Source organism: Anopheles moucheti, chromosome 2, assembly GCF_943734755.1.
Source record: "Anopheles moucheti chromosome 2, idAnoMoucSN_F20_07, whole genome shotgun sequence".
NCBI classification, from domain to species: Eukaryota; Metazoa; Arthropoda; class Insecta; order Diptera; family Culicidae; genus Anopheles; species Anopheles moucheti.
This window is the reverse complement of record NC_069140.1, coordinates 100,184,086-100,194,465: the sequence shown is the minus strand read 5'-3', so window position 1 is coordinate 100,194,465 and position 10,380 is coordinate 100,184,086. Positions and strand designations below refer to the sequence as shown.

The window sequence follows — 10,380 nt, the reverse complement described above, 5'->3', positions numbered from 1 at the left end:
TTGTGCGCTTGGGATTGCGTATTTCTGAACAAGCAACACCAACAAAAAAAAACAGTCATTGGATAGAAAAATCAACGGATCGTCTCGGATAACAGCTCCTTTCAAGGATATGCGGTGGGACAATACACCGACGGTAAATGGATTGATTGTACCGTTAAGCTGTCGGAAGGCCATCCAGCATCCGGTTGCTATGTTGGCAGTGGTGAGATGTGCGAAGAAAACATAGCAAAGGATGCCACCAGCGGCAGCAGCGATGGTATGCGCGCGATGTGCGTGAGCGAGAGGCATAAATTTATGAATGAACGTGCCCGGGCTAGAGTGGGACGGGTGCGCTTTGTTTACCGGTTGCTCGTGAGGACGACAATCGGGTTTGTGCCGGCAATTGTGCCAGGGGTTGGAATGCACACACATACTTCCGCAACCGGACCGGCTGATTGCTTTTCGTACACCGCTTTCTTATCGTTGTGTGCGTGCGCATTTTTCCGATGCAATCGTGTCAAGGGTGTCAAACACCGTGTGTGGTTGCTCGGATCAGAAATGCACAGTACGTACTTACGCTGGGTAAATATGAACTGAATCGCAATATTCGTTTGCGGCTTTGCGGCTAGTATCTTCTTGTGTGGTTTGCCAATCGGTTTTGGTTTTAAACTGGCTTCCTTAATAGTATTAGGTCCCTTATTATTGACTGTACTACTCAGTCTCCCCTTTTCTCAATAAATATTAATTGTCATAAATTGTAGTTCTACTAATAAAACACTCAATCTGGACCAGAATCAACCTGAATCAGTCAACACCTGGACTTGGTATGTAAATTGAAGAAATATTCAATTGAACTGAAGAAGAGAATATAAGAAATATTAAACAGCTATCTTTTTAATAAATGCCGCACAATAACAACGGAAACGCAGCTTTGAAAGCAGATTTATGCTGAGACGGTTTCATTTTTACACACTTCATACAAACCTGAAAGCGAAACCCGCGTGTTAGCGGGCGAGTTTGACAACATTGCCATTACGCACTGCACGGTTCCGTTGCGCACAGCTCTCATCGGGCGGGTTTTCCATCCATCGTGTCAGTACGAAAAAAGCCTTGCGATCGAACGGACGCGCTCGCACGCAGTGAAGCTCCCTCATACACTTTCGTATCGTTGCTCACCATCAGGGAGAAAACATACGAAAAGGACGACCGAGTAGTCTTACCCGATTTGCCGCGCAATTTTTAAGTGTGAAGAAAATAAAAAACGCGAGTTTGCCTGCCAAGTACGAACGTATCCAGCAATATCCGACTACCGGTAGAGTGGAAAGTGTGTGAATTCGCTGTTAGCGTAGCAAAGGAGTCATCCCTTTGACGTGTGCTGGATGAAATTCTTATGCAAACGTGTTGAAACCCGATAACACACATTCTTTTCCCTAAAGTGGTGCGGTGCGCTATGCGTGCGGTTTCTTGTTTTGTTTTGGTTGGGTTTTAGTTGCCTGCGAGTAAAATAATCTGTGCGTAAAGTGTCCTGTAGCCGCCGCCAAAAGAAACGCACCAATTCGCTGTTATCAGAAGTGGTGGTGGAAAGCGTAAAGAAGCGATAAAGAATCATCGCCACTGTGTTGGTGTTCGCATGTGAACGAATATTTCGAATCCGCACGCAACGCGATAGATAATTCTCGGTGCGCGACAGTGGTGTGTGGTATGTTTTGCAACGGATCCTGTCCGCAATCGTGCTATCAATCTATCACCGTTTAGTAGGGGGTGCGTGTGTCTGCGTCAAAGCGTCTCCGGCACGGAGGATACTTGTGGATAACTTAGAAAGGCCGAACGAAAATGATCGAAAACTTCGAATCAAAGATAACGTTCGAAATACCGACGAATCTCGACTTTGACAAGCTGATCCGGGGCAACAATTACACGCTGTTCTGGCAGAACCTTCACCAGCAGCAGCAGAACGCCGCCAGCGGCGCAGCGGCTAGGCTAGCGGCGACGGGGACATTCGGCGGGATGGCTGACAGTGGTGGGTTCGGTGGGTTCGGCTCGTCCGGATCCAGCCTGTTCGGTGGTATTGACTACAGCAATGGAAGCAGCGACTACGGTCTGCTAAACAGCCTGCAATCGTTCGCTAACCGGGGCCGGGATGGGCTCGGCAGTGCCGGCACGGAACAGATGCTCGATCCGACGTACGAGCGGTTTATCGGTGATGTGTGGGTTGGCATCGTGCTGACGCTCATGATCCTGTCGTCGATCTTCTGCATGTGTTCCTGCTTCCTGTATCACAAATTTCGCCAGTGGCAACGAAACGGTAAGTGTAATAAATCAACCCAGTTTGGGCCTGTGGATCGGAATGCAATAACTGGGCAAGGTGTTTTACGGCTGGAAGTTTGGAACTCTATCTATCTACGGTGTGTACCTGCGAGAGTCACATTCCGTAGTCCGTGAGTTTTTTTTTTGCAGCAGCAGCAATGTTGGGAAAGTAATACAGCCTTCCGTTAGAGAAAAACTTCATCCCAGTAGTGGTTGGAAAATTGGGAAATTCTATCTATAAACTACCACTGCCTATTGCCAGCAGAAGGAACAACATGGCGATAAATCCTGCTTCTGCTGCACAGTGAGCTGTTTGAAACAAGCATCTGGACAAAAGTCCCCGAAGGCAGTTATTTCTATGATAATTTATGCTAAAACAAATATTTTCGTCTCAGGCTCTCGGAACTTTAACTCTCTATCCTCAAACTTCATCATCGGTGGTTGATGCCCTGGCAATAATGCAGGAATTTAATAAACTAACATGCAAATTGGTACATTCTGAGTTCTGCCTAATTTGCCTCTGTCACAAGAAGTTTCGAACTCTGGACTGATCAATTCCCACCGTGTGTACATTGAGGGCAAGTTGGACAGCGCTCGCACAGCTATAGCGTGTGGTCCATATGGAAGTCTGTATCCTAACCTCCCAAAAAACCCGTCCTCGTTGCAGGAATGTTGATTGGAATAGTATTATGAGTTTCCGAGGGTGGATTGGAATGGAAACACAACAGCAGGAACAACTGATAAGACGAGTTTGTCCTTTTTATCTCCGCAAAAATGGGCGCTGCACGATGTATGGGGTTCTATGGGGTTCTGTGCAGCGTCACAGAGACACACGCTACTCTTGGGAAGTGTACCTCAAGATAAGGTCCCGAAACTAACCAACAATTTGCTGTGGCGCAACACTCTCCCGGAGCGGAGCTTTACGGGTGCCGGGTTTTCCGTATTGAGTAGCGAAAAGTTGTTCGTACAAGGTACGCTTACTAGCCATGGTCCCTCCTCGTGGCGGTGGCTTATCAAATGTATCCTCCCAATGTCGGATGTGAGCAGCAACTGGAACCGTTTCCAACGCTCCAGTACGGTAAAGCCGGAAGCCACCGGAACAAACGGAATGACAAACACGAAACAAAACCTCAGAAAAAAGGAGCACCAGAACTTGATTGACATTAATTTAAGATAAACTCTGTACCCTTTAGAGCTATTGCCGGAGGGTGCTCTCCCTCCCAAAGCTCGGTATTCCGACACCGGTACACTATAGTGCGGAACATGATGCATGTCCAATAGCGAGAGTGGCCAAAAAAAAATCGGGACAGTCGAATCGGTTGTATGTTTTTGAGGTTACGCTTTACTCGATTACTATTTCGGTGTGTGGTGGGGGTTGCAGTTTATTTTTTGCATCTCTCGATCTTGCGGCGGTTTGCAATCGAACCCATTCACTCGCCGGTTCAAGTTGAGGTACTGAGTTTTGTTTTCCGCGCGAACGAACGGGAACAGGATTCAGAGCAGCACCTTCAGGCGTCAGATAGCGCTTTCGTGCGGAAGGCTCCGATAAATATTCGACGGCCAGGTGAGGGTTTTTGTTTTGCTCTCGCGCGCGCACCACAATCGCATTGCGAGTACGATCATTCAGCTGAACCACATCAGCTGACGGTGGTGGGCCACACCCAAAAAGCGACTGCGGGGCTGGAGCTGGTGGTGGCTAGGCTGCTCAATTATGCATTCGTATCGCATCCGTCGATGCCACCGCTGTTCCGTCTCGTCCGCCGCAGGATAAATATCGAAACGGCCAACCGGGTTGGGCAACGGATTTCGGTGTGGCCAAAAATTTTATTGATGAAATTTATCTCCCCCGTCAGGGCAGGGATGGCACGGCGTTGGGGTGAAATAGCAGCAACAACGAGAAACTCTTATTCGTATGCGTCGCGTATAACTTCCGCGTGAGTTCCGTTCGCCCACCCGCCCACCGGCGATCTCACACATGAGATGTTGTGCGAAAAAGTGGCAGCAACAAGAAAAAAAAAAGGTCAAACCAACCTGTTTCCACGCAACTAACCTTGGACACGGGGGTGATTTGTACGCTTTATCCACCCGTTTAGCGTCCGTCATTCGATAACGCAAAGCCGCGCAAAGTCTAATCGGTTCCCGTTTGCCTTGATGGGCGGCCACGTACGTGCGCGCGCGAACGTTATCGATCGATCGGTGGCGGCCACACACGCTAACGGTTCGAGCGTTTCGCGCCATAAATACTAATCGAATGTGTCAATTATCCTTCCGGGCTTGACGGTTTCGGAGCGTGCGGAAGTGTGTGTGTGGAGTATCCTTCGAAACGTCACACATTCCGGCCCAGCAGCCGGACATGCGTGGGTTGCGATTATGTCGCAAATGAAGATTGATCTGGGTACTCTGGAGCAGCATCTTGCCGGCAATTCTTTCGGCAATTCGGCACGATGCTGCCGTTACTCAATTTGTGTGACGCTTTTTGAGGTTACAGCACCGGTGTCCATTAGCAAGCAGAGCAGGCGAAAGAGTGACTCATCCTCCAGGAATTGGGCAGGACTCCGGTAGGTCCGGGACCATTACCGGTGTTCCATCACTCATTATTACCGTTGCCGTAGTGCCGTGTAAGCTCTGGTGAACTTCCAGTCACCATTCTTGAGGTTCCATTGCTCGCCAGCCCCGAGAAAAAAGACAATCCAATAATTCCCATCACTGGCCTGCACGTTTTCGGGCCGGGCCTGTCCTGGGTCCTGTGTCTCCGCAGTAAGAGGATGCGAACGATCTTCACCACTCAGCCATCTTGGCACTATCAAAACGAGAGGGTCTCTAAGCGTTTTGCTATCGCTTTATGTTCAGCCCGTCTGCCCGTCTTACCTTATTTTAATCCTTTTATCTGCCCGGGTCCATATCTCTCGCTGGTTGTTGGGCCCTTTTCTTCCAACACCATCGGTTCACGTCGTTTTTTTCTGTGTGTGTGTGTGTTGGTGTGCCTTTTTTTTGCTTCATCTCATCTCAAAGCGACGATTGCTCAAGCATCTACGCCTTCTCCGGAATGGTAATTGGAACTAATGGATTCCGTTCTATTTGGATTAGCTGCTTTTTTTGTTGTTTGTGTGCTGCTCTGTGTCCGTTTTCCACTCGCTGGCGTTTGTCCCAGGATTATGTGTGTGTGTGTGTGTCTTTTCCGGGCCCACGTTATCGGACAAGGTAAAATGCCTTCGGGTGGTTTCTTCGTTCTAGGCTGAGGTTCCTTTCCTTTCTAGGGTTTCTCGCATTGTTTGAGTGTGTTTCACCTTTCTTCGCGTGTTCTTCTCCACTTAGCCTTATGAAAGGGGCTTGTAATAAAATGTAACAAAATGTTATAACCTCTCGCTGCGTAATGGGAGGAAATTGATGGGCATGTAACCGCGTTCGGAAAGGTGTGTAAACGATCAAAGTAACAAGAGACACACAGGATGAGATCCAAGTATCCAAGTACTGTTGCGAAGGATAATGGTAACAATACCCCTAATATGTTTATTGGCTGTGTAGGGGAATATAGGGCATGAATTCTCTTTCTTTTCGTTCAAATATTATCTATAGTAAAATAGATAAATAAGTATATCCTTTAATGACAATCACAATTCCAACCTCCAGGAACTTTTCAATCCACATTCGGTCAAAACGCTCGAGTAGCTCGAGAGAGATGGCGATTGCTTCGATTCTTATCGATTTTTTTTATGCGAAAAATGTTCGAAAGACAAGAAATCAAATCAATTCGAGGGCCTTGCCGTTTCCATATCAGTTCGTGAGGGATTCTAGGCGTAGAATCTGTTACGCCCTGGAAACAGAGCGCGTTACAGTGTTGGCGCCATCGGGTGTGCTATCAGCCGATGGAGATTACAATCGGCAATCAGATCGATCGGCATGACGACGACCAGTAACAACCATGTCCAGGTACGTGACTATTACCACGTAGCGTGTGTACATGCCTTTCGACCTATTGGAAACCCATTTCGACCAACTGCCCAAATGAAGTTGCGTCACGGGGAATGGAGTTTGGACCCTGCACCCTTTGGTGACCCGGTCGAGGGGTTCCTCTGTGTGCTGCTACACCCTTGACCTTCGGTGGCGCAATAGGGCAAATCGTTTGGACATATGTTGATAGTTCGATTCGATCAGCTGTCTATTGGGGTACAAACAAAAAAGTACCTCGAGTTCCTTCATTCTCAAGGCATCTGCACACGTGGCGGACTCTAGCTGGTAGGGGTTCGCCGGAGGCCCATAGCCTACTGCTATCTGTTACTGTTACTTCCGGACTCTTTCCTATCCCAGCAGCAGCAACCAGCAACAATGACCGTAAATAATAGCAATTAGAACCGAATGCATCGGTGGGTCCCCGGGTGGTTAAATGACCTCTGGTGCGGGGTGTGTATGCCATTAGTAAGCAGCAGACTTCAACCTCATGAACAGGAAGTGGGTCATTAATCATTTCGCTGTGCACTAACCTACCTCAACCTCGGCCGGCGAACGCGTGCGCGAAGAAAGAAACAGTGTCCGACCAGCATTTTTGGTCTAAAGTATTTTGTGTGTGTGTTTGTTTGAGTTATGATCGTTTTTTTTTGTAGTTTCTCTCAAAAAAAGAGCTTAAAATAGTAGGGCGCCATCGTCGACGCGAACCATTTTCGGGTGATTAAGCAAACTTCAAATCAAACTACTCGAAACTTATCGAACGTCAGGAACGACGTGAAGGGTTTTTGGGGTGCCTAGGAATGTGCAGGGCGTTAGCGTTAAATAGGTGAAGGATAGAACAAAAGCCATTATGAGAAACTCCCTCCCCGCAAAAAAAAACCTAAAAAATAGGAAACTTCTCTGAAAGTTTTAATTCTGAAAGCGAGGGGTTTGTTTTTCTTTTTGGGCGAGCATTTCGTCCAAATGTCCTGCTGTTGCGTGAAAGGTGGATATGAAGAGCCCACTGAACGCAAGGGGGAAATACAACGAAATATTAACTTTCAACTTTATTAGTTTCGAAACAAAGCGAACCGGAATTTCGGAATGCTACCATTCCATCCCCGGGACACGACGAGAAACGTGGCGCCCGTTTGTCAAACGTCACCGATGCACGATCGAACGCGGCTGGGTGCCTTCCGTACCCTTGGCCATCATCAATTACTCATAATTTGTTTGTTATGATGAGCGAATATGTTTCGGATTCGCTTCCCTCTCCATATGAAACAGCGTCGGGACGGTGTTTTATTTTTTCGATTCCCTTCATTAGGCGGTGGACTTTTCGTTTTTTTTTTACTTTTTCCTGGTTCGTTTTGGGTTCGGACCGGACCGGAATTGACAGTGTGTCCGCTCTTCCTTTTTATTTTTTTCTTCTCAAAATTTCGCTTCTTTCCGGTGTTCTGTTCGGAATGCCATAGGCATTAACCTGGGGTTTAGGTTTTGTTTCGCTTTTTCCTTTGTTGATTCCAACCCACTTCCCTTCGTTCCAGTCGCACCGGAACGGCGAGTTGGAATTTTTCATCATTTTCCAGTTGACTTTCCGAACGGTAAGGACCCACGGCAGAACGGACGGGGGGCAATAAAAGTGGAGCACAGAATTTCATTCACAGTTCGAGCGGCAACTTTACCGCCATACCTGTGCGGACGGAAACGACGAAACATTTAATCCCACCGTGGTACGGTGTACCAATTTCTCGGTTTGTGGAAAATTTGTGCCAATTGTACTCTCGCGACAGCACGAGGGAACGTACTGCGGTACGGCACACTACTTTGCCAATAATTGAATTTGAGAGCTCAAATTGAGTCCCTCGAAGCGGGAAGAATGGAACGTAAACGATTGTGATGCAGGAAGGGAGCAGGCACTTGGAATTCGGAATTCGGAAATCAATCAATGCCAGTTCGGGGGGTTTTTTTCGCACATTTTCTGATCTACGAGAAAGTAATCAGACGTGGAAAGAGGAATTCCTCTCCAGTTTCCAGCGTTCACGTAAATTCGCGCTGTAATTGTATGAAAGAAACAACTAAAAAAACAGTCTCGCTAGTTGTTGTTTGTTTCCTGCCCGTTAGAATGCTTGTCGTTGATTTTTTGGTCCGTTTAGAACGACCAGTGTTAGAATGTTGTCAAGGCTTCCTTTGACTGTCACTCATCCGTTGCTACGGTGAAAAAGGGACCGAAAAAAAAATGCGCGATAAGAAAATGTTGGCAATCGGACGCGGTAAATTGCTTTCGAGCACAAATCGAGCGAAGAACGTTCGACTGCCGGATGGGGGGGGGAGGGATGGCCCGGTAGCCTTGGGTACCACGTAATCAACCACTGATGTTCGAATGGTGGTGGTATTTTGGATTTGTCCATGGCTTGCCGATTGTCCGGGCTTTGAAGATTTTGGATGAGCTCACGAAAGCTTGGCCTCAAAAAGCACTGCCCAACAAAGGTGTAGACAAACGAGCAAATGGCACCGTACGGCCAACGCTTCAAGTCGCCGGTTTCTTCGGGCAAATTGTTCCAGAACTGTTCCACCCGTTTTTGGCAACGAAAACAGACCGGAGTAGCCTCATGGCTACTGTGCCAAAGTCTGCCAAAAAGCGAACCGTTCGAAACGGGTCGACCGGGTTCATTATCGGCACACATACACACACACACACACACACACACCGGGAAGGAAGTGACCGGAACATATTTTTTGGCCGCACACCAGCCACAGACTGCGACAACAGTTCGCTGTCGACCGGGGGTCGCACCTCGGGATTGCGAATGCGCCAAACTTAAGTAATGACTATTGAACGGCCCTGCCCAACACTCGTTACAGACGCTCGTTTAATGGAACCGTCGACTGGGGAGAACCGGCCAACCTGGTCTCTGCTCCCAACGGAGCGATTGTGTTTTCTTTAAAGGATAGCAATTTAAAATTTTGTCGCAACGAAAAGAAAAAAAAACACTACCCCCCGAGCCTTCTCATTTGTGGCAGCGCTACGGTGCTGCTCTATTCGGTGGAAATTGATTGGCATGTCTGCATGTCCTTCTGCTGGACCGCGGAGTGCGGGTGTAGAGGTGGAGTCCATACAACCCTAAAGAATTCTCTAACAAACTTTCTTGGTGCGTTTCTTTTCCCTGCTTTAAAATGGTTTGCCGGGGAGGGTACTTTTAAAAAGGATACTGCCGCTGCGTCCTCCTGCTCTACGATGATGAAGCCGTGAATTTTATGGACGCTTTTTTGGGGCTTCAGGCCGGAAATTGCCTGGTTGGGTAACTTGGTAAGCTTGTCCCAAGTAGTCAGAATGCCGCTCGTTTTTTTTCTTTTTCTGTTGGGTGGCTAGGCACCCAAGCACAGGAAAAACGGAAACATTCCCACGGTGAAAAACGAGGTGTACTTCTGTGCAACGATTCGGCGAGTTCCAAGGAACACGCACACAGCGTGAAGAAGAGAAACTAAACCCGGCCCCGTGTCGGGTGACTTTTGGGGGGTAGGGAAACTTTTTCGACGCTGGCGCAACCTCCCGGTGGATGCCGTTCTGAGACGGTTTCGTCACGTCCGTTTTTATGGCCAGGGTGATTATGATTGACGTAGTTTTCTCCGGCCGTAGTTCGAAAGAAAGCCGTTCGAATGAAAAATGGCAATCCTAATTAGGCTCGTATGCCCAGGGCTTAGGGGCGCCAGGATCATGGTTGATTGAACTGAGACCCATTCGCCTCTGGGAAACGCTCCGGAAGTTTGGTACGAAAGGTACGTGTAATTTTTCGCATTCATTCGCTTCTCAGCCCCATAACAAAAAAGAAGGAACTCATATTACGTGTAAACCTGTGTATGACACCGAACCGAAACCGATTCGAAAGAAATGGTCCATGGAGCGGGCAACGAAATTTGGGATCATTCCGAAACGATTTTTCCCCAAAGCGACTCGCCGAAGCCTGCGTTTCGGTTAGTCCGGCCAAGAATGCCGGCCGCACTGAGAAAACGAGCCATTTTTGAGGTGACATTCCGGAGAGACATTCTTCACTGGCCCTTCTTGTTCCCGTTTTTTTTGTTTGTTGGTCGGAAACGAAGAGATCTTTTGCGTTGGCATTTTAACTTGACATTTTTCTTCATCCGTAGGCATTGGGAAACTGGGGACCA

The 10,380-nt window shown here is 48.0% G+C and overlaps 1 protein-coding gene across 1 annotated transcript in view; it reads left to right on the top strand.

Annotated features, from left to right (window-relative positions):
* Positions 1 to 1,287: 1,287 nt before the first annotated feature.
* LOC128296846 (protein commissureless 2 homolog) overlaps positions 1,288 to 10,380 on the top strand; it is a 46,314-nt gene continuing 37,221 nt past the window's right edge. Inside the window, exon 1 of the mRNA XM_053032348.1 lies at positions 1,288 to 2,284. Coding sequence (XP_052888308.1) covers positions 1,813 to 2,284 — 472 coding nt within the window. The 5' untranslated portion in view covers positions 1,288 to 1,812. The remainder of the gene's footprint in view (positions 2,285 to 10,380) is intronic.